General features: G+C 40.0%; 1 protein-coding gene across 20 annotated transcripts in view; it reads right to left on the minus strand.

Moving 5' to 3' along the window:
• The window catches only part of CELF2 (CUGBP Elav-like family member 2), a 654,777-nt gene extending 629,205 nt beyond the window's left edge, over positions 1-25,572 (minus strand). For 17 of the 20 annotated variants that reach the window (XM_073589015.1, XM_073589012.1, XM_073589008.1 and 14 more), the window contains exon 1: positions 25,341-25,572. In XM_073589015.1, coding sequence (XP_073445116.1) covers positions 25,341-25,447 — 107 coding nt within the window. In that variant the 5' untranslated portion in view covers positions 25,448-25,572. The remainder of the gene's footprint in view (positions 1-25,340) is intronic. The other 3 variants (XM_073589013.1, XM_073589009.1, XM_073589006.1) reach the window with 2 other exon arrangements.
• Between the last annotated feature and the right edge of the window lie 360 nt (positions 25,573-25,932).

A 25,932-nucleotide genomic window follows, 5' to 3' on the forward strand; every position in this document is an offset into this window, starting at 1 on the left:
ACAAATTAAATGAAGATAATAATACCAAAGAATTTGTGTTTGCAATCATTTTCAGGAAGAAACTGAGTATTATCTGACAGAATTGCAGGGGTGTCAATACTTTTGGCCACAACTGTACTTCTGTTTCCACTTACACTCCACACTCCAAAGACATACTAGTGGGGAATTTAGATGGGAGCCGTATTGGGACAGTGATGAACATATCTGTAACAGGCTAAGGAATTAATGGCACTATATAAGGGAGTAGAATAAATCTATATATACTGGATTATTAAAAACTAAGATATTTGATGCTATAGAAACAGAAGTTTGTCATAAAAGGAAATTCACCAACATCTGAACTAACTCTAAGGCTAAGCTTTCACATTGTAGAATCCGCATAGAAGATCCGCAGCAATTTGCAAGTCCAATAAAAATAAACAGGGTTTTCAAAATTTTATTTATACGTTGTGGAAAACAAACACAAAAAATGTAAAGCAGAGTTTGAATTTCAAATCTGTAACTTGCTCATTCTTGTGCAGATTTTCACTGTGGATTTCACTTTATTCAATACTTTGTAATAGAGTAGGGTGAAATCTGTTGCTAAAACTGCAAAAATAATCTGAATGTAGTACATGCAGATCCTGTCTATGGATCAAATCCACAATGGAAATTTTTCACAATATGTGAACATGGCCTAAACATTCTCAATGTTTCCCATGCCTTTGTGAGTGTGACATGAGGAGAAGAGAGGTTAACTTCACAGGATATGAATTTTCATGTGTCCAGAATAGGTCATATAATTAGTTGGACTTTACAGGTGAAATGAAACTACACGTAAAGTATGAGGAGCAATCTCCAAATGATATACATTTTCATTAAAAATGGAATAATCTACTTTTCTTCTAAGAAACATACATGTAGGCTTTGGAGTCATCTAATGGGACAACGATGAACATACTTTCATACTTACTTAATATTGCAAAATTTAACCCCTTCACAGCAAAAAACAATGATTACATCCTACTTCTGCTTCTATGGAGCGGACTGAGGTGTCGAGCCAGAGCCTTACCCCGCAATTGCCAGCTGTGTCACACAGCCAGCATCTGCTACTTGTAGCAGCGACCAGAGCTAGCGTCAATCCCTGTTTTTGAACCATTTGGTTTCAACTGTTACTCTCTGACATTGGTCTTTAAATGGACCGATTACCAGTGTACACTTGGATGCCACTAGCTTGTCATGACATAATTGATTCTGCTGAAAACCTAGATGACTGCTATATTAGTCCTCCTGTGAAGTCCACTAAGGGAAAAAAAAATAACATAAACAATAAATATAAAAAAGGATGTAAAAAAATTTAATCACTCCTCTCTTCGCTCTTTAAAAAAAAAGATAAACTTGTTTGGTATCTTTGTGTCCATAAAGGTCTGATCTATTGAAATATAAAAGAAATAACCCCATATAGTATACACCACAAAACAAAAAAGAGATCAAATGCACAAAAGCTGCACCTGACCCTCAAAAATGTAATTAAAAGATATCAATACAACGTATGTACCCGAGCATGGCACCTATACAATTGTCCGCTCACCACACAAAAAAAGCTATAGACAGCTCTAATCTATGGGACTCTCAAAATGGTACCATACCTATATACAGCATATATATATATATATATATATACAGTGCCTACAAGTAGTATTCAACCCCCTGCAGATTTAGCAGGTTTGATAAGATGCAAATAAGTTAGAGCCTTCAAACTTCACACAAGAGCAGGATTTATTAACAGATGCATAAATCTTACAAACCAAAAAGTTATGTTGCTCAGTTAAATTTTAATAAATTTTAAACATAAAAGTGTGGGTCAATTATTATTCAACCCCTAGGTTTAATATTTTGTGGAATAACCCTTGTTTGCAATTACAGCTAATAATCGTCTTTTATAAGACCTTATCAGGCCGGCACAGGTCTCTGGAGTTATCTTGGCCCACTCCTCCATGCAGATCTTCTCCAAGTTATCTAGGTTCTTTGGGTGTCTCATGTGGACTTTAATCTTGAGCTCCTTCCACAAGTTTTCAATTGGGTTAAGGTCAGGAGACTGACTAGGCCACTCCAACACCTTGATTTTTTCCCTCTTGAACCAGGCCTTGGTTTTCTTGGCTGTGTGCTTTGGGTCGTTGTCTTGTTGGAAGATGAAATGACGACCCATCTTAAGATCCTTGATGGAGGAGCGGAGGTTCTTGGCCAAAATCTCCAGGTAGGCCGTGCTATCCATCTTCCCATGGATGCGGACCAGATGGCCAGGCCCCTTGGCTGAGAAACAGCCCCACAGCATGATGCTGCCACCACCATGCTTGACTGTAGGGATGGTATTCTTGGGGTCGTATGCAGTGCCATCCAGTCTCCAAACGTCACGTGTGTGGTTGGCACCAAAGATATCGATCTTGGTCTCATCAGACCAGAGAACCTTGAACCAGTCTGTCTCAGAGTCCTCCAAGTGATCATGAGCAAACTGTAGACGAGCCTTGACATGACGCTTTGAAAGTAAAGGTACATTACGGGCTCGTCTGGAACGGAGACCATTGCGGTGGAGTACGTTACTTATGGTATTGACTGAAACCAATGTCCCCACTGCCATGAGATCTTCCCGGAGCTCCTTCCTTGTTGTCCTTGGGTTAGCCTTGACTCTTCGGACAAGCCTGGCCTCGGCACGGGAGGAAACTTTCAAAGGCTGTCCAGGCCGTGGAAGGCTAACAGTAGTTCCATAAGCCTTCCACTTCCGGATGATGCTCCCAACAGTGGAGACAGGTAGGCCCAACTCCTTGGAAAGGGTTTTGTACCCCTTGCCAGCCTTGTGACCCTCCACGATCTTGTCTCTGATGGCCTTGGAATGCTCCTTTGTCTTTCCCATGTTGACCATGTATGAGTGCTGTTCACAAGTTTGGGGAGGGTCTTAAATAGTCAGAAAAAGCTGGAAAAAGAGATAATTAATCCAAACATGTGAAGCTCATTGTTCTTTGTGCCTGAAATACTTCTTAATACTTTAGGGGAACCAAACAGAATTCTGGTGGTTTGAGGGGTTGAATAAAAAATGACCCTCTGAATAAACTTTTCACAATTTAAAAAAAAATTAAACAAAGAAATAACATTCTTTTTTGCTGCAGTGCATTTCACACTTCCAGGCTGATCTACAGTCCAAATGTCACAATGCCAAGTTAATTCTGAATGTGTAAACCTGCTAAATCTGCAGGGGGTTGAATACTACTTGTAGGCACTGTATATATTTACAAATTTTTGCTTTTTCTCCTTCCACTAAAATAAAAAAAATGGATATTGTTATTGCCATAAAAACTAAACCCCAAAGATAGTGATGGAATTACATTTTGTTCAACATTTCCCTGCACTTGACTTTTTTCACCCTATTTTACAGTAGATTTTATGGTAAAAGGAATAGGGTAAAGACTACAATTCATCCTGCTACTCGTCTTATTTATTCTAAAAAATTCAGTCCTTTAAAAACTGACCGATAAAGTCTATATGTAGATCAAATGAATTACATTATCACAGAAGAGCAAGCCAGGAGTTGTCAAATATTTCCACAACTAGAGGAAAACAATTAACCAGTGCAACCCAGCCAGATAAGTCGTGGAAAAGTCAATGTACCTGTACACAAAGTAATGAATGTTGTGATGAGCTAAACCATTGATTGCAGAAGGTATAAAAGAAGATGGTGATTTTGATTTTCTAACACAACCTTTTCTTTCCTTGTTAACATATATAGATTCCTACATTTTCCTCTGAAATCCATTCCACTAGACAATATCTGTAATGCAATGAGCATTTAAAGAATTTGTGATAATGAAGTAATTAATTAAATGTTAAATCTTATGGATGCTGGGATTTTTCCCTAAAGAGCACTAGTTCTTAATGGCAAATATGAGCTCTATTTAGATCTTTAATATTGTAAAATCCCTTGTTTTTTTGGAGGACTTTAAAATAATTTATCCATTTCTCACAAGGGTATGAAAAATGTGTAAATTATGTCTATCTATTCTATAGGTTAAATTATGCGTTATCATAGTGTATGCCTAAGGGTACTGTCACAATTAGCGATGTACCAGCGATCCCGACCAGTGATATGACGCGGTCAGGATCGCTGGTACATCGCTAAGTGGTTGCTAGTGAGCTGCCACACAGGCAGATCTCACTAGCGACATCGCTGGGGACGGGGGTCGCTACTTACCTGTCACACCAGGCGATCCTGCGTCCTCCCGCCCGGCTCCACGCGTCGCTCGTCGTCACAGCAGGAAGCGCCGCAGGAAGCTGACGACGAGAAACAGTCCAGCCTGTTCTCGCGCGATCAGCGATAGCCAGCGGGGAAGCCGGTCATAGGTAAGTATCAGACACAGCGATATCGCTAGCAATATCGCTATAACGTCACTAGTTATAGCGATATTGCTAGCGATATCTCTTAGTGTGACATGCCCTTAAGGGTGTATTTACTGGCTGACCAATGGTTGATAAAGACCACCAATTGGCGACAAGTAAGATTGTAATACAGTGCCTTGCGAAAGTATTCGGCTCCCTGGAACTTTTCAACCTTTTGCCACATATCATGCGTCAAACATAAAGATACCAAATGTGAATTTTTGGTGAAGAATCAACAATAAGTTGACACAATTGTGAAGTTGAAGAAAAATGTATTGGTTATTTTAAATTTTTGTGGAAAGTCAAAAACTGAAAAGTGTGGCGTGCAATATTTTTTGGCCCCTTTAACTTAATACTTTGTTGTGCCACCTTTTGCTGCGATTACAGCTGCAAGTCGCTTGGGGTATGTCTCAATCAGTTTTGTACATCGAGAGACTGAAATTCTTGCCCATTCTTCCTTGGCAAACAGCTCGAGCTCAGTGAGGTTTGATGGAGATCATTTGTGAACAGTAGTTTTCAGCTCTTTCCACAGATTCTCGATTGTATTCAGGTCTGGACTTTGACTTGGCCATTCTAACACCTGGATACATTTATTTGTGAAACATTCCTTTGTAGATTTTGCTTTATGTTTGGGATAATTGTCTTGTTGGAAAACAAATCTCCGTCCCAGTCTCAGGTTTTTTGCAGACTCCAACAGGTTTTCTTCAAGAATGGTCCAGTATTTGGCTCCATCCATCTTCCCATCAATTTTAACCATCTTCCCTGTCCCTGCTGAAGAAAAGCAGACCAAAACCATGATGCTGCCACCACCATGTTTAACAGTGGGGATGGTGTGTTCAGGGTGATAAGCTGTGTTGCCTTTACGTCAAACATATTGTTTGGCATTGTTGCCAAAAAAGTTCGATTTTGGTTTCATCTGACAAGAGCACCTTCTTCCACATGTTTGGTGTCTCTCCCAGGTGGCTTGTTGCAAACTTTAAACAACACTGTTTATGGATATCTTTGAGAAATGGCTTTCTTCTTGCCACTCTTCATAAAGGCCATATTTGTGCAGTGTATGACTGATTGTTGTCCTATGGACAGACTGTCCCACCTCAGCTGTAGATCTCTGCAGGTCATCCAGAGTGATTATGGGCCTCTTGGCTGCATCTCTGATCAGTCTTCTCCTTGTTTGAGATAAAAGTTTAGAGGGATGGCCGGGTCTTGGTAGATTTGCAGTGGTATGATACTCCTTCCATTTCAATATGATCACTTGCACAGTGCTCCTTGGATGTTTAAAGTTGTGGAAATCATTATGTATCCAAATCCGGCTTTAAACTTCTCCACAACAGTATCATGGACCTGCCTTTTGTGTTCCTTGGTTCTCATGATGCTCTCTGTGCTTCAAACAAAACCCTGAGACTATCACAGAGCTGGTGCATTTATATGGAGACTTGATTACACACAGGTGACTTATATTTATCATCATTAGTCATTTAGGACAACACTGGATTATTCAGAGATCCACAATGAACTTCTGGAGTGAGTTTGCTGCACTGCAAGTAAAGGGGCGGAATAATATTGCAAGCCCCACTTTTCAGTTTTTGAATTTCTATAAAAATTTAAAATAACCAATAAATTTTGTTTAACTTCACAATTGTGTTCCACTTGTTGTTGATTCTTCACCCAAAACTTACATTTGGTATCTTTATGTTTGAAACATGATATGTGGGAAAAGGTTGAAAAGTTTCAGGGAGCCGAATAAACCAATCACACTTTCTTACTTATTTTAATACAATAATTCTGTGCGCATAGACAATCATTGTAATTTACAGCACATATCCTGTTTATATAGTACCTATCTAACATTTGTCAGCTATCCACCTGATAGATAATAAATGTCTTTCGCTACACCTGTAACCACTCAACGACCAGTGCCATACATGTACAAGCACTCGTAGACAGAGGATGAATAGTAATTGCTCAGGAGCTGAACCTGCCCTATGCCTGGCATATGATTATTGTGTCATTCAGCCATCATCTGCCTCTAAGGCTACTTTCACACTTCAATTTTTTTCACAATCCGTCGTCTCGACAGATCGACAAATCTGTCGCAGATTGTGAAAAACTGATGTGACGGATCTGTTTTTTCATTGGATCCGACTGCCCTACCTGGCAGGTTTATATACATTTGGGGCTGTGGATATTGGAGCATGCTCAGTTTAAAAAAACTAAATCCGTCACTGGATTCCGTCATTTGACGGACAGCAACGGATCCGGCGCCCATTAGACCTGGTCTTCACCCGCCTCTGCTCCCTTTCTAACTTCACCACCTCCCCTCTCCCTCTATCTGACCACCATCTACTCACTTTCCCATCCCTGTCCTCGTCACCTGTCACCCATGTCCAGCAGCTTGCGCACCCCTGTAGAAACCTCGCACATCTCGACACTCGCACACTCTCTGACTCTATTCTACCACTGTCCTACTATCCTCCATATCTTCACTCCACGACACTGACACTAGTTTCTACAATGCCACTCTTGCATCAGCCATCGACTCGGTCGCCCCTGTCATGCATAACAGAGTGCCACAAATCAATAGACAACCCTGGCACAGTAGCACCACTAAAAATCTTCGGCAAGCATCCGGAATTGCAGAATGGCGCTGGAAGAAAACGCATTCACAAGATGACTTCACTGCACTCAAACAAGCAACACTTGCATTCAAATCAGCTCTCACCTCTGCTAAACAGGCTTACTTTACATCCCTTGTATCTTCCTTATCCCACAACCCCAAACAGCTGTTCAATACTTTTAACTCCCTCCTCCGCCCACCACTGCTACCTCCGACTTCCCTAATCTCTGCCGAGGACTTTGCAGCACACTTCAAAAACAAGATAGACCAATCACGGCAAGTCTTTATTGCTCAACCACCACAACCCCTTTGCATACCAGACCAATATCCAAACCCCATAACCTCCTTATCTAACATCCCTGAAGGGGAGCTTGCTCATCTTCTGTCCAAATCACACCTCACCACTTGTGCACTTGACCCTATACAATCCCACCTCCTCCCCAGCATCACCACCATTCTTATCCCATCCCTAACCCACCTCTTCAACCTATCATTAACTTCTGGTACCTTCCCTTCTGGTTTCAAACATGCCACAATCACACCTATCCTTAAAAAGCCAACCCTCGATCCAACAGCCATGTCCAGCTATCGCCCAGTATCGCTGCTCCCATTCGCTTCTAAACTCCTGGAGCAGCACGTCCACGCTGAACTTTCCACCCACCTGTCATTTAACTTGCTCTTTGACAATCTACAATCTGGCTTCCACCCCCATCATTCCACTGAGACAGCCCTGACCAAAATTACCAACAACCTACATACAGCCAAAGCTAACGGACAATACTCTATACTCCTCCTTCTAGACCTGTCCTCTGTTTTCGACACAGTTGACCACTGCCTCCTACTACAGATCCTGTCCTCCTTTGGCATCAAAGACCTCACCCTATCCTGGATTTCCTCATACCTTTCCAACTGCACATTCAGCATCTCCCACTCCCACACTACCTCCTCATTCCACCCTCTCTCTGTTGGAGTCCCCCAAAGCTCTGTTCTAAGACCCCTACTCTTTTTAATCTACACACTTGGCCTGGGGCAACTCATAAAGTCCCACGGATTCCAGTACCACCTTTATGCAGATGATACTCAGATCTACCTCTCTGGCCCACATGTCACCTCTCTGATGTCCAGAATCATGGAGTGTCTATCAGCCATATCCTCCTTCATCTCCTCTCGCTTCCACAAACTCAATATGGACAAATCTGAACTAATCATCTTCCCCCCATCTCAAAGATCTACCTTACCTGACCTTTCTATAACAATTGACGACATCACGCTTTCCCCCGTAGCAGAGGTCCGCTGCCTCGGAGAAACCCTTGACTCTGCCCTGTCCATCAAACCGCACATCCAAGCTCTCTCCACCTCCTGTCGCCTCCAGCTCAAAAATATTTCCAGAATCCGTCCCTTCCTCAACCCTCAATCTACTAAACTACTTGTGCATGCCCTCGTCATCTCCCGCCTTGACTATTGCAACATCCTTTTCTGTGGCCTCCCTGCTAACATCCTTGCACCTCTCCAGTCCATCCTCAGCTCTGCCATCCAACTAATTCATCTCTCTCCTCGCTACTCCCCTCTGCAAATCTCTTCACTGGCTCCCATTCCCTCAGTGTATCCAATTCAAATTACTAATACTGATCTACAAGGCCATCTACAACCTGTCTCCTCCATACATCTCTGAACTAATCTCCCGATGCCTTCCCTCACATAATCTCCGGTCCTCCCAAGACCTCCTTCTCTCCTCCACACTTATTCTGTTAGCCGTCGGGTTCTGGGCGCTGCACAGCGGGAATCCCGAGCATTGCCACCTTCGGTCTCCCATTCCTCTCCAGCCGCAGTGGAGCCTGCTCAGCAGACTTCACGATCCCGGCGTTCAGCCCACACCAGCATTGTGGTTTCAGTTGCTACTGCCACCACTGGTTCAGTTATGGCAATGCAGCCTGGCCAGCAGCAAAAGACTCCAGAGGCTAAGTCTTTCCTTCAGCCCACTGAGCATGCTCATGAGACGATCTCCCATTGGGGATGATCGGGAGTCACATGCTCAGGTCCTTCTCCTGTTCCGATTGGTCCATCTGGAGCATCAGGAAGGTCTCGGAAGCGCACGGCAGCTGCGACGCCACACACTCGGTAAGTCTAAAGGGACGCTGCTCCTATGTCCTGGGGCCAGAGTCCTGTGACCATATACCAAGTGGTCTTCTCCCTGAGCGCTGTGAGTGTGAACAGGCTCGGCATTTGTGTATTAGCGTTAGTGCTGCTCTGTGAGGTAACAGAGTTCGCCCAGCGCACACCGGGTGACATTTAACCCGCGTGTGTTATACCGCCATATTGAGCATCCGCCATTACTTAGCAGCATACCAACACTGCACAGTGGGCTCCGGGCGGCAAACGCGCCTACTATTATTTTATAATTTGGTGCGTTCCGCCAGCCCTAACATTATACTAGCGCCAGGGACTGGCTAGTAATGGCAGATAAGCAGCAGCTACTGCAGCACATTCGGCAGCTGGGGGGCAGGTTGGCGACTTACAATTTGGTGCATTCCACCAGCCCTAACATATTCGCTCCTCACCCAACCGCCTCCAAGTCTTCTCCCGAATAGCCCCCATCCTCTGGAATTCCCTGCCCCAACACATCTGGCTATGAACCACACTCGTATCCTTCACATGGAATCTGAAGACCCACCTCTTCAGGGAAGCCTTCAGCCTGCAATGATCCCCGCTACCTCCTCACCACTACTGGAGCTGCCGCCTCACGATCACTGGAGCTGCTGCAACCCCTAACCTACTGTCTCCTTCCCCACCAACCTGTAGCATGTAAGCCTGAAAGGGCAGGGTCCTCTCTCCCCTCTATGTCAGACTGTGATTGTTAGTTTGTTTACTGTAAGTGATATCTGTAATTTGTATGTAACCCCTTATGTACTGCACCATGAAACCAATGGTGCTTTATAAATAAATAATAATAATAGGCTTCCATTCTAGCAAATGACGGACGCGCTGGATCCATTGCTGTCCGACCTTTCGACGGAGACAAAAAATATTCCTATGTCCGTTGTCTCCAGCCGATGGACAAAGAATTTCCAACGGATGAAGCATGCGGCCATCAGTAGGAATCCGTCGCTAATACAAGTCTATGAGAAAAAAATGGATCCGGCGGCATCAGTCACCGGATCTGTTTTTTTCAAAATTTGACGGATTGCGACTAATGGCAAAGAACTGAAATGTGAAAGAGGCCTAACAACCGCAAGAAGAGCGAAGTTCCATCCATGGCTTTTAACCTGATAAACCTGACAGTGGCATTTAATGTGTGCTCTGTTCTAATCACTCATTTGTGCCAATGTGATGGGATCACGACGTGCTGATGGGTTGCCATGATGGCTGGTGGTCTGCTGAAGATAAACGTCTGACTGGTTTTTGACCTACATACAGCAATACTGTGGCACTGTGGTATATTGTACAATTAATTGGATGATCACAGATGTAAGTCCCCAAAAGGATTACCAAATTCATTTAAAATAAAAAACCCAAACAGCTGAATCTCCCTTTTTCCGTTATGTAAAATAAAGATGTTATTTAAAAAAAAATAAAAGTATGTGGTATTGTTGCATCAATAAAAGTCTGATATATCAAAATATAAACTTAATCAACACCATTGGTAAACATAGTGAAATGCAAAAACTCCCCAATTGTGTTTTTTCGTCTCCATGACTCCTCAAAAAATGCAATAAGAAGTGATCTAAATGTTGTATAAACCCCCAAAAAGTATCAACATCAGGTCACCTTGCAAAAAATGAGGCTTCACACAGCTCCATCAACCTCAAAATGAAAATGGTACGGGTCTCAGAAAATGGCGACACCAGTGCAAAATTGTTTTTACAAATTTTTCTGAATTTTTTTTTTGCTCGGAAATAAAAGAAAGCTGTGTCAGTTTGGAATTGACATAATTATACTAACCTGGAGAACCAAAAGTCCAGGTCATTTTTGCTTTCCAAAAAACCACCATAAAAACAAAAGCCAAAAGGAAGATGTGGAATTGTGTTTTTTTTACAGTTTCACCACACTTGGAATTTTTTTCCCATTTCCAGTATTATATGTTAATATGAATGGTGTCATTCAAAAGTACAACTAGTCCCGCAAAATCAAGTCATATGGATGGAAATATAAAAAAGTTATAGCTCTTGGTAGAATGAAGGAGAGGGAAAAATACAAAAGCGCAAAAGCAAAAAATATCACCTGTTGCTTAAGAGATTAACGTGTTTGTAGCTCTTAGATGCTTTATTATACAGTTGGTGTTAAATGGTCGAGTAACAAACTTGCAATGCCAATAAATGGCCCTAGGATTTGATTTAACATAAAAGAATGAAACAATACAAATGAAAGTGGATAAACCCTGTAGTAAGCATTATTAATTCATGAAGTACCATACAAGATCGTATTAGTCAGATGTTATAATTGGACCTTGTTAAATGGATAATACATATTGGAATCAGTCTTTAAAAGCCTTTTCCAAAGAAAAATCATGGGGGTTCAGCAAAATTTCTAAAGCGATACATTTTCCTAGAGAAGAGGGAGTGTTTAATTATGCTTGTTGCTAACATTGATAAATTCAGAATTGGTCTTACATTTTATGTTTCTTTTCATTTTAATAATGGTAAATTCTTTATTTGAGAATTGAAAAGAAGACAAATTAGCAATAGTTATTTGCAAATCGTGTTATTATTGGGAAAGGGTTATATGAATAAAAAAGATTATGAATAATCAGTTCACTGTCTGCAGAAAAGATAAGAACCTTTGTACAAAACAGGTTGTGAAGACAATAAAATTGTCTGTAGCCATTTTTTCATTTTAATTAGTTGACGTTTTTGCATTCTTGTCACTGCCTCTCCCTCTGCCTTTGTCTTTTTTATTCTTACTACTCTCATCACTGTTACATTGTTAATCATTTCACCATAATGACATAAAAATGTAAAGAAAAAAAAAACCGAAGCACAGCTACATAGAATATCATGTTGACTTCCAAGCATCGCACATTATGGAGTGTATAAGTGGTATTAGAAAACTAACGAGATCAGTCACATTAACGAGCAGGATTACAATTATCATTTTAAAGAGAATACAAGTGTATGGTATCAGAGCGCAGGGACATAGCTTATTAACACATCCCAGGATAGAAAAGAACACGGATCATTGATAATTTTATTGACTAATTTTCCTAACATTGTGGAAATTATTTTCTTTACAATTTAAAATCTGGATGTATTGGCATATTACTGTGGTTTGCATAAATTTATGCTCACCAAAAATATATTTTACGGCAAAATTGGAATAAAATGTTCTTAGTAAATAGTATGAATATATTAGTGTGAATCTGACTAGTTAGATGTGGTTACCCTTGAAGTCCACTGAACATTACAAAGGATGTTACATATTGGTCTACAAAGAAGTCACAAGATCGTATTTTGGGAGTTACTTCAGTAGAGAATGGTGAAAGTGCCTTCCGCCTGAGATCGGTGTTGGTAAGATCTCATACACTTGAAGTCCAAATATATTACGCTTCATTGGCAAAATGATCTCAGTGAAAAGCGACCTTTGGATGAATGGCAGGTTGTAAAGCGATGTTACTTCATTTCACTGCTGCACCCCAGATCATCCTTTCTGAAATGTTTCTATGGCTCTAGATTAATTGACACAACCACGGAACAGGCAACCATGAAATATGCTGAGTGCATATACCAGTAAGTTGCTCAAATTTTTAGTATTTTTTTTATTGAAGTTTCTGGTAGATAATTTAACATATCAGAAGTTCAAATGTATGTCAAATAAAATGAGAAATGGATGTTGATCCATACAACATCTGGAAGGAGTTTGTGTCTTCTTCCCGTGTTTGCGTGGGTTTCATCTGGGTTCTCCGGTTTCCTCCCACTCTCCAAAGACATACTGATAGGGAATTTAGTTTGAGAGTCCCAATAGGGACAGGTCCGATAGTGTCTGTGGAATTAGTGGCGCTATATAAGTGAGTAAAATAAATGAATACATTTTCTTTCCATCCAGGTGGTATTTTTTTATTCATTATCCTTCATGATTTGAACAATTATAAGATATATGAAAGAAATGAAATCCTAATTCCATAAATCCCATGTGAGAATTACTCTCCAGGATAAGCTTTCACACTGCAATCCAAATCATACATCTATCTACTGCATCATGTCTACAAGACAGCGAGTAAATATATTCATGGTCTATGTATGTGTTTCTGCCGATCCAGACGAGTGCCTTATCTTTAGCATCCAGAAACTGAAGCAAGTGCATTTCAGGCGTATTGCAAAGGCTTCCAGGTTTTAGCTCTTTGTATAGTTGCCAGCTCAAACATATAAGCTGTAATGATTTTTCACAGCCCTATGTAGCCCATCATTGTACAGGTCAAGGACAGCTGAGCCTAGGTGCCAGAAGCCCATGCTGCCCTGATAATACAGTACATGTCATTCCAAGCATGGTGACATGCTTTCTCACTGGATGCCATTTTCAGTTACCTATTATAGGACTGACACACAAATAAATATGTGTAAACAGCGAACACACTGCACAGAAAGAAACACCTGCAGCTGATAATCTGTCATGACAGCATGAGGATGGGTGATATCAATTTCAAAGCGAGTTTATCTCACATGTAAACCAAATAAAAACCTATTTTACAACTTCCTTTACACCAAGTATATGTGCATCCACTGGCAACGTATACAACACAAATCTCCTTTCCTGCTGTATCCTATAAATCAGATGGAAATCATATCTCAATTGAATCATGTTTCCAAAATAGAGTAAAATATATGACACTCCATTCAAACTGCCTTTATTTACCTACATAATAAATTATTAAAAATTAGATTTTTTTTATTGAAAATCATGATCTAAGTGGAGACAGTCTGTACTGTTCTGTTATAATACTAACTGCATTGATTATTAAATAATAGATCTCTTGGACCTGATGGAGATGTTATTTATTTATTTTGGCTTCATAATAGCTTTATAATTTTATTAAAGTTTAACACAATCTTCGCCCATCAAGCCCGATTCAAAGCTCCTCAGTGTTCTTCTTGATGCTGAGATCTCACACTGCTCAGTACAAGCTGCTGCTTGAAGTTAAGGATCGGTGGGCAGAAATTCAATATAGTTGGATGCTCTCACTCTATAGCTGACTTAAAAAAGTTCATCTTAATCATAATTATACAGTATATCGTATTTTTCAGACTATAGACTGAATGTAGGTTACCGGGCGGCGGCAGGAGTTGGGTAATACTGCGGGAAATGGTGTGGTCCCTAGGCTGGGAGGAGGGGGTTTTCGGAGGTGTGACGCTGTCCGGCAATGCTGCAAGTCCCAGGCTGGTAGGAGGGGTTGCTTGACAGTGCTCAGTGGTGCAGGGGCTCCACCGACATTTTGTTAAAGCCTGCACTTTCCTGGTTTTAATGCGGCGGATACTGGGAAAATGGCCACCAGAGGCAATACACGTGCCATCTCCCAAGATCTCGGCTCCCAAAATCGAAATCTGCGCATGTGCCGCTTCTGGTGGCCTTTTTAATGCAGTCTACCTCATTGAAGCCATGGAAGTACAGGGGCTCCAGGCTTTTACAAAATGTCAATGGATCCCAACGCACCACCGAGTATCTACCAGCCTGGCATGGGATTTGCAGCATCCCCCTGCATTGTTGCACCTCTGAACACCTCCCCGCTCCACCATTGCCACCTCCCCTCCCACTGGTGAGCTGAATTCGGACTATAAGATAGACCCTCATTTGATGCATTACATTTTTTTCCCCTATTTTCCTCTTGAAAATTTGGGGTGCATTTTACAGTCTGAATAAAACGGTAACCATTCTTATATGAAATTTTAAAGTAAATCTTATGAAAGAGATTTAATAATGTATGCAATTTGTCTTGTTACATCTGGTGAAAAATCCTCTTTTGCTACTGTTTTGATTCCCAATTGAAATAGTTATCAATAGTGATGAGCGAGTGTGCTCATTACTCGAGTTTTCCGAGCATGCTCGGGTGTCCTCCGAGTACTTTGGTTGTGCTCGGAGATTATGTTTGAGTCACCGCAGCTGCATGATTTGCGGCTGCTAGACAGCCTGAATACATGTGGGAATTCAGGCAATATCTGAGCACGCCCAAAATACTCAAAGGACACCCGAGCATGCTCGGAAAACTCGAATAACGAGCACACTTGCTCATCACTAGTTATCAATAAAAACAGGACAGCAATATCAGTAATTTGTCCTTTTGCATGAGGCCTGTTTATTTTTTATTTAATGAGTATGAGTTGTTTTGGTAGATATTATGAATTAACCATCTCCCCTTCTCTCTCAGTCTCTTTTTTTGTTCATCCATTTCATTCATTATGGGTCAGAATGAGCAATGTTATAGGTTTTACAAAGATAGAAGAGTGATTGATACTGTGCTATAGAGCTTAGAATTGTGAAAGGACACAGAAAAACAGGTTCTAAATGTTGACATTTTCTTTATGAATCCATAATTGTCAAGCAGTATAAAGATAAATTGCATATGTTTCTGCAACATATGAAGGGTTTTTAGGGTAGCTTTAAAAGCCTATGAATAAAAAGTTCAAATAGATAACAAAAACTTTGCAATATATCACATCAGAGAAATATGCTTCCTTCTCCACTTATCAGGCAGTTTATCTTACCCCTCCTGAAAGCATGGAGGACTGCCAGCACCATGAGATGTCAAGTTACAAAGCAAGTCTATGGAGAGAATATGGGGAGAAAAGTGAGGAGCACTCAGAGTGAGTGACCAAGTAGACAGAGGCAGACTGGGTTGCAGTTTCATTAAAATATTTTATCTCTCTATAAAGCTGGATTTACAGCTACATAGATCAGGACTTGACTATAATATCCTCTATCATGATAATTTTTTTCTCTTTGTGCTAGAGAAAAAAAGACCAGGAATCCCTCATGTCTGTGTGTCCATTCAGTGTAAGACATGATAGTAACTAATCGACACCCAATAGCTCAGAGGAAACTGAAAATCAAGGCTAGAGCCAGCAGAGGGGAAAACTGAAGAAATTTTAAGGATACAAGTCATACAATGGCAGGAAATAGTGTTATTCATCATGTACACTCATAATAGCCTAGTTTGAGAATTTACTAGAAACGATAGATAAGTTTTAAGCATATTAATTGCTACTGTTGGATCATTTAGCTTTTAGGTAACATATAAAAAATATAGTGTTAATAAACTGGTTGCTGAAACCTAAACCAAATATCCGAAAGAAAATGCTCAACTCAGTGTTGTACTGATTTTATTCTAATTGGCTGGTCTTTGCTCTACTTTAACATATATCATTAGTGGAAAATGGATTATAGACTTTCATTGAGCTTCACTCTTCCAAAAACAGATGATCACTGATCAAAGTTATACAGTGCTTAGCTGAGCACATCTACACCTTGCTGTCATTGAATTGATCGCAACACCCAGGCCCCATTGATCAAAACTTCTAACATGTCACTAAAGGCCCCTTTACATTTAGCGATGCACCAGCGATCCCGACGACGATACGACCCGGTCAGGATTGCTGGTGCATCGCTAAATGGTCGCTAGTGAGCTGCCACACAGGCAGATCTCACAGCGACGTAGCGACGCAGCAGCGATCGTTACTTACCTTTCAGACGCGGCGATCCTGACATCCTCCCGCCCGTGTCCACGCGCCGCTTGTCGGTGCCAGCAGGAAGCCCAGCAGGAAGTGCCCGATGAGAAATGGAGCTGCACGATCTCGCGCGATCAGCGACAGACAGCGGGGGAGCCGGTCGGAGGTAAGTATCACACATAGCGATATCGCTGCTGCGTCACAAAATCGGTGACCCGCTAGCGATATCGCTATGTGTAAAGGCCCCTTAAGATTATAAATCACAAATTTACAACATATACACACTGCTCAAAAAATAAAGGAAACATTTAAATAACACAATGTAACTCCAAGTCGATCACACATCTGTAAAACCAACTTGTCCAGTTATGAAACAACACCAATTGTGTATCAGTTTCTCCTGCTGTTGTGTAAATGGAACAGACAATATATAGAAATGATAGGCAATTAGCAAGGCAACCTCTATAAAAGGAGTGGTTCTGCAGGGGGTAACCACAGACCATTTCTGTTCTCATCCTTTTTGGCTGTTATTTTGGTCACTTTTGCATTTTGTCATTGCTCTCAGCCCTAGAGGTACTGTAAAGTTGCATGAGGTGGTGTCTACAACCCACAGAAGTTGCTCAGGTAATAATGCAGCTCATCCAGGATGACACATCAATTCAAGCTGTGGCAAGAAGGGTAGCTGTATCTGTGCGCACAAAGTCCAGAGCATGGAGAAGATACCAGGAGACAGGTCAGTACAAAGGAGATGTGGAGGGGGCCGTAAGAGGGCAGCAATCCAGCAGCTACTGGAGCAGCAGGACCGCTACCACTTCCTTTGTGCATGGAGGAGGAGCACTGTCAGACCCCTGCAAAACTACTTAAACAGACTCCATGAGGGTGGCATGAGGGCCTGACGTCCACAAGTGTTTGTTTAGCTTACAGCCCAACACTGTGCAGGGTGATTGGCATTTGCCAGAGAACACGAAGATTGGCAGATTCAACATGGGCGCCCTGTGCTCTTCACAGATGAGAGCAGGTTCACACTGAGCACATGTGACAGATGTGACACAGCCTGGCGACGCCATGTAGAATGTTCTGTCTGCAACATTCTCAAGCATGACCCGTTTGGCAGTAGGTCAGTAGTTGAGTCATTTCTTTGGAGGGCCGCACAGCCCTCCATTTTCTGGCCAGAGGTATCCTGACTCCCATCAGGTACTTGGATGAGATCCTAAGACCCATTGTGAGACCATATGGAGGTGCAGTGGGCCCTAGGTTCCGTCTGATGCATCACGATGCTAGGCTACATGCGGTTGAAGTGTGTCAGCAGTTCCTGCATGATGGAGGGATTGATGCTACGGCCAGTCCTGAAACCAATCGAGCACATCTGGGACATCATGTCTCGTTCCATCGTGCTCGTTCTCGTGCCATGTTGCATCACAAACTGTCCAGGAGTTCACTGATGCTTTAATCCAAGTCTGAGAGGAGATCCCTCAGGAGACCATCCGCCACCTCCTCAGGACCATGTCCAGGCATTGTAGAGAGGTCATACAGACATGTGGAGGCCACACGCACTACTAAGCATCATTCTCTGGGCTTAAGGCATTTCCTCTGATGTTGATCAGCCTGCAATTTGATTTTCCACTTTGATTTTGAGTATCATTTTAAATCCAGACCTCCATGGGATATTTATTTTGATCACTTTTATGTTTTATTGTTCTCAACGCATTTCACTAAGTAAAGAATAAAGGTTTGCAACTGGAATATTCCATTCAGTGATATCTAGGATTCAGTATTTTATTGTTCCCTTTATTTTTTTAGCAGTGTATTAGAATAGGCAATTTTAATAATGGCAATTTTGTTCTCCATATCCATGAATGCAAGCACATACCGGTACTTCTCTAGGAATTAACATGTTAAATGGGGAAACATATTTCTAGAGTGTACTTTCACAGATAGGGAGTTGTACATGTGTGTAAAAGCAAAGCTCTTGGCATCTGCTAAGATAACAAACTAAGAATATAATCTATTAAACAAATCCTATATTCACTACTTTGCAACCATTATTTATAAGTAAGAATAGGAATGTATTTTCTCCTTTCAGTGCTTTCTTTATGAAGTGGAAGAATTTCTCTGTTATTATGCCATGTCAAGTTAAAATTTATAGAAAGCTGACAATATTTTCAGTAAGAAAATTTTTCAATATGACAAACTAAAAAATACAGAACACAATCTGACCTTTATATTTGAACATATTAGCGCAGTTTTTTGGGTCATACATTTCTACAAAAATTTGACATACCCCTATCCCAATCAGATATCTTTTTCAGTTGTTAGATGCTAGATATTATCTTAAAATATGTCATGTGGGACAGATGAATGATTTGAGGAAAAGGCAAAAGGAGTATATCTAGTATAAATCAATGTAAGGCATACTAAGAACTATGACAATGCCTACAATTTAATATATTAATTGCAAAAGTTTTCAATGTTACGGAATTCTTTCCAGACTCTTATTATTCCGTAATGTACGTCTGTTTGTAATTATATGTGATACAATGCTTGATGCATGTCATATTTATTAGCATATGTGCTGGAATCTACCAAAGTAGAAAAATCTGTTCCCACAGTATGATCAGGAATCAAGATCCTAATAACACATGAAATGATCTCCACGAGTGTCTATGTGGTGTGCATACATAATGGCGGTGGTATTTCCTTCCTGTCTGGTTACATGGATTCTGATGAACGCTACGAGAAAGGCTTTAACTAAACTCTGTTTTGTGATGGCCATTGAAAACTCACAGTGAGGCATTCTCCCTATAGAACAAAAAGCTGGGATAGTGAAAGGATTCCTTACTGAATGAGCGCACAATGACGCTTTGTCGTCCAGAGACATCACAAAATGTTTTACACGGCCCAGTTTTACTTTTGCAGCTTCCCCCATGGGAACTATGCCTATACATATTTATGGCATTACTTGTATAAATCGGTTTACCGGGTCGTGACATATACCTCGATGCAAACAAGATCAACAATTCTTACAATGTTATTTGGTTTTAAAGAAACAGGATCCCTGGTGAATTGTAAAATGTACATTTTATTGAGCAATCTATGGAGGGTATAAGGGTTTGTAGGCTGTTTTTTATTGTGCAGTGAACCGAGATATTGCTGAATTTCTACAGTGCTAATGCCAATGGAAAATGTGGAACAAGAATTGAAATGTCTTCTTTGAAGTGAGTAAAGAAAGTGTTAATCTATCCGTAGGCCATAGAGGAAGCTACTTACACATTCAACAGGATGTCACAGCAATGGCATGAAGGCTACACTTGTATGTAGACATCTGTGGCTACAGCTGGCATAAACCGAACCAGATATCCATTTGTACAAAGCATGGCATGGCTTTTGTTTTCTTCAGCTGTGCTACCTTTACACTATACTTCTTTATTAAATATGTTTCCTTAATGAAATTTAGCCCATCTACAGTAATTTCTCAGTGGCGAATAGAGCTTGACTAATTGAATGCATTGTTTGATATTATAAGCATCAAGGACTACAGAGTATGAATTGGCATCTACAATATGTAAGAAAAATAAAGGTGTAATTCCTTGGCAAAATCACCATGTACCTGCGTCTAGAAAGAATCTGATATTTTCAATTTTGGACATCAGCATTATCTTTTTTTTTCCCTTTCCTAATATCACCTGCCATTTCATTTGAGGTTTCATCAAGTTATGCGATTTCGGGCTATAAGCAATGAACTTTCCATCAACGGCATCTTCAGCTAATTAACCCCGCTGATTACAATAATTAGTATTGATTTACTCCTGAATGACTTCCTAAGCATCCGAGCCCAATCTACTCTGGCTGCAAAGTTCTGGGTATGAATATTAATTTGATGTTCCTCTTTGTTTTGGAGCCCCAAAGGTATAGTTTGCAATCTTATACACTTCAATTTGATAACAGACGCACTTGAGTTTTATTGTAATTTAACAATGAGTGTGTGAATACATTATAGCATGATGATAGTAATGCATAATGTTGGACTACGAGGGATAGAATACTGCTAGGATATTACGTTGGAGATTATTAAAACACACCGGAATCAAAACTTGACACAACACCATTCTGCGCAATTCAAGATATCATTGGGTGAACAGTGTTTATTTCATTGGCGATGTGACTTTTGATATTTCTATTACTACAACGGGTTAAATGTGTTAAACCCATTTCTTAAATATACAGTCATGGCATATCCGGAGTGGATGGGTTACATTGTTCCCTTTTACTAACTCTTGCAGCACTATAGTCATTGAAAAGCTCATTTGTTTCATTAACTCTATAATGGGTTTATTATATACATGTTAAATTGATTACAACTTCAGAATTGTTGGTGATCTAAGAGGTTAAAAAGCTACTGAGGCTTGCCAAATTGCCTTGGCTTTTCTCCTTGGTACATGCTAGAGGCGAAATGTAAAGCAGCTGATCATTCAGATTTAGTCCACTATAAACCACGAGAGATCAGGAGCTCACAGTGAGGGCAAAATTAAATAAAAGGAAGGGGAAAAAAAGCTGGACATATCCATTTATCGCGGGCCATGGTAAATACTCGGGTTATTGCTTATGTGTGCAGCAGTCCAGATCTCAATTGTAACACAAGATGATTTCCCTTCTCTTCCACACACAGGTAGGTTTGTTATTTTCACTTTTCGGCGCTCCTAATCATTGAAGGATCAACCACTGCACTTCCTGCAATTTCTGAACTGGATAACTCATTGCCTTCATAACAACAGATATTGACCAGCTTACTAACATCCGACCAGCACCTTGCTCTTCAATTTCTGCTATTCACGCCTTATGGCTGGAAAGGTCACTTTGTTATTGCAGAAGGGAGCACGTCTCTGCTTAGCAATAAAACTGTACTTTCTATGAACTTATATGTGCTAAGAGCATCATGGAACAATTTCACATTCAAGGCAGAAAGAACAGAAAAGAACAAGGAAGAATGGAGACACCTAGACATCTAAAAATCTCATATGGCATTGAGGAGAACAGAACATTCATTGCATTATCTTCCTGGAGAATACTCACTTTTATGTGAACACATCATTGCAAACATCTATTGTGTACATTAGCTTCAATCACACAGGCCTTAAGCGGAAATGTTTCTCGACTAAGACAAATTCGCTTACAAAAAACCTTACATTGGGGCTAAAGACGTGTTCAATGCAATGGCAAAGCAGAGGTTTGGGCTGAGGTCCAGGTTATTCCAAATGGAGAAGACAGGCATGGGGTACAGGTGACACTTTGGTCTTTAGCAGAAATCTGCAGCTGTCTCACTTCCTCAGCACTCTCTTTTGACTGATTCATGAAGTGGCATTTGCATTGGCTTCAAAATGAGCCACCTTGCACGCCCTCTCAGTAGGTGGCAATGGAATGGTGTATGGATGATAGCAGCTGCTAGCGAGCAATAAACGAGGTACTGTCTGTGCAAGGAAAACACAGGCATGTACAGCACTGTGTACAGTATATATATATATATATATATATATATATATATACAGAGAGAGGGAGATTTAGATGATGTCTCTCTCTCTGAATATATATATATATTTTTTCTCTTTTTCTCTAGTAACATATTATTGTTTACAGGAAGCGCATAGTATATTTAGAGGAATTAAAATCACAAAGTTATTAAATACATTTCATAATTAATATATTTTGGTGCCATTCTTAACCCCATACATGTTGAAAAAATTCAGTTGTGATGTGTAGATAAGTGAATATATCCCAAGATCAAAATGTGAGCACTAAAGTGTATAATAACAAAGCATGTACTAGTAAAATAACACAAGACAGTCATAGAAATAAACATTTACTTGGCTTGCATCCCATTAAGAGCAACTACTCGCGAAGATTAACTCAGTTGCAAAGACTGATAGAGAGATGGAAGGATAGATGGATAGATAATGGATAAATAAAAGAAAGAATGTTAGATATACTGTATATAGAGAGAGATCTAAATAGATCGATAGAGCTAGATAAACAGATATGAGATGGATAGATAGCTAGATGGTAGACAGATAGATAGATAGATATGGGATAGACAGATAGATAGATAGATATGGGATAGATAGATAGATAGATAGGATAGATGATAGATAGATAGATAGATATGGAATAGATAGATAGATGATATACAGATAGATAGATATGGGATAGATAGATAGATAGATAGATAGATAGATATGGGATAGATAGATAGGATAGATGATAGATAGATAGATAGATATGGAATAGATAGATAGATGATAGACAGATAGATAGATATGGGATAGATAGATAGATAGATAGATAGATAGATAGATATGGGATAGATAGATAGGATAGATGATAGATAGATAGATAGATAGATATGGAATAGATAGATAGATGATAGACAGATAGATAGATATGGGATAGATAGATAGATAGATAGATAGATAGATAGATAGATATGGGATAGATAGATAGGATAGATGATAGATAGATAGATATGGAATAGATAGATAGATAGATAGATAGATGGATGGATGTATAGATGGATGGATAGATAGATAGATAGATAGATAGATAGATAGATATATGAATAGATAGATAGATATGGAATAGATAGATAGATAGATGGATGGATGTATAGATGGATGGATAGATAGATAGATAGATAGATATATGAATAGATAGATGATAGATAGATATGGAATAGATAGATAGATAGATAGATAGATAGATAGATAGATGGATGGATGGATAGATAGATAGATATATGAATAGATAGATAGATATGGAATAGATAGATAGATAGATGGATGGATGTATAGATGGATGGATAGATAGATAGATAGATAGATATATGAATAGATAGATGATAGATAGATATGGAATAGATAGATAGATAGATAGATAGATAGATAGATAGATGGATAGATAGATAAATATATGAATAGATAGATATGCCTGAGTTTTGTGTTGAGGGAGCTGTCATTTCAGCAACAACAACATGAACTGTTTTAGGGTCATACAGGGACAGAATACTTCTAAGCTCCCCTGCTTCCCTCTGTCAAATCTTTCAAATTGCACACAATATTAGGCTTCAAGAAAGCTGTTTAGAATTAATGCTGAAAGATGGGTGACAATGGATGGGTATGTTAAATGAAATGTGCAGCGAAAATAAATATCATTGCTAATGAACATAATCAATACCCATTATAGCATGGTACACATAGGAAGACACACACTAATGGGAGAAGCCTGGCCATGTCTGCAGCAGATAGCGGCTGTATTTATTTAATAGGTAAGTGACATTTAGGAGATTTTGAATGCATGTTTTATTTAGCAGGCCCATAAATTCTGCGCTAACACAAAGCAGAAATTCTTTAAGTGAAACCTTAATGTAATGCAGAACTATCTGGGTAGTACAGTTGGACTGGAAGGCTGTACTTATCACCATGCACTTTCATCTACATTTCTTGTGTTTTATGTATATGGTTGCTCTCCTTCCACTGTGAAAATGTGCAGATTAGAAAAAGCCAGAAGCATAAATAATGCTCCAGATACTTCACATAGCATTTTTTATTTAAATGTGCACATGATGCCTGAATGGTCGTCTCCCTTAACTGTTAGGAAACCAGATTCCCATATAACTTTTGCCAGTCTCATGCTAAATTAGCCTGGCACCGAGAATGGATGACTTGACACATTGTATGCTATAAAATCCATGACCCATGCATTATGTTCCACTAACATATTAATAATAAAGGCTCCAAGTCATCCTAACAGCACGACAAACTATGGAAAATGGCAAAATCATTTCAAAGAGCAAGCTAATTGCCAGATTAATACCCCTTTTTACAGACCTTTGAAATCAATACGTTTCCCCGTGCAGTTAATGAAGAGGTAAGCAATAAATCTGTAGTGTAATCCACAAGACATGAATATGCGACAAGGAAAGTATGGTTTAACAGAGGAGAGCAAATTAGAAAAAGAAAAAAAAAAAAACAAGAAGCAGCCAATACTTAATAGCCCGTGCTGACATTTAGTCTGCACAAACAAGATTATAGAAGTGGAGAGATAATGAAAAGAGGGTTGTGGGGAGAAAAAGCTGCCCCAGACATGCATTAAGCTACTTTGACAGCTCCATTGTTTGACTGTCCCATTGTCAGCCCCAAAGATGCATTCACGATATGTCTAGTTACAAACAAACAAAAGCCTGGATTATTCCTGCTGCCGGATCACATACAATTTAGAATCAATTAAATATGAAATTCCGGAATGCCTCTATTTTTTATTCTCACTGAACTCCAGGCGTAGGATGGAGATATAGTGCCGTATACAAGGCAGAACCCTGACGACTGTGTTTAGGTAGGCTAAGTCCAGCTTATAGCAGTATTTAGAGCTCCGTTATGAAGCCTTAGCTTTTTTTTTTTTTTTTTTAGGATTATTTTGGTGCGTACAACAGCAAATAGATATTAATAGGAAGATAGGTGGAGAAAAGGCTGGTCTTTTAAGGCTGCCCCAGCTCTTGATGTGGAGGGAAGCAGTATAATTTAGCCCCCAACAGCAAACAGAGCTACTTATTACACAGCACGCTGACGGACAAGACCATCCCGGACAAGTGAAAAGCAACCGGGAAAACAAAGGAGTGTACAACGTACCTTAAAAGCAGCTCCTCATTTCTCATAGTAACAGCAGATTTGGGACAGCGCATGCTTTCTGCACAGATATTCTCAACAAAAGCCGGTTCAGAAGTGCGCTCAAACATCAATGCCACCGTAGCTACTAATGGCTATGGCTAGTCCCTCTGCCTCTTTCTCTCTCTCGCTCTCTCTCGTCAATGCTGAGTGGTGAAGCAAAGGGGCCCCTGCAGACTCACTAAGCAGAAATAATCCTCTGTGACAAGTTATGTTGTCTGGCCATAATTTACATTAGTGCAGTGTGTTGCCTATAGGGGCCTTGCTTCCTTTTTGGTATTTATTGTTGTTCACATGTCCTCGTTTTTCCAATACCTGTTAGGAAATAAAAATAAATGATAACAAAATTGCTCCAAAAATATGCGTTAGTATTTGGCGCGTAGTGATAATGTATTACGAAGAGCATGGAAGGGAAAATGAAACCTATGGAATTGTGTGGTTTTATTCTAAAATTAAACAACATTTAATTTTCTTATTTAGATAGTGGAATTAAAGGAAACCAGGTCATGGGAAGAGAAATTGGAATCTCTGAGTTTTTCAATGCTCGTCGGCTCAA

Source organism: Dendrobates tinctorius, unplaced genomic scaffold (assembly GCF_039654945.1).
Source record: "Dendrobates tinctorius isolate UK_male_01 unplaced genomic scaffold, ASM3965494v1 ptg000105l, whole genome shotgun sequence".
Taxonomy (NCBI): domain Eukaryota; kingdom Metazoa; phylum Chordata; class Amphibia; order Anura; family Dendrobatidae; genus Dendrobates; species Dendrobates tinctorius.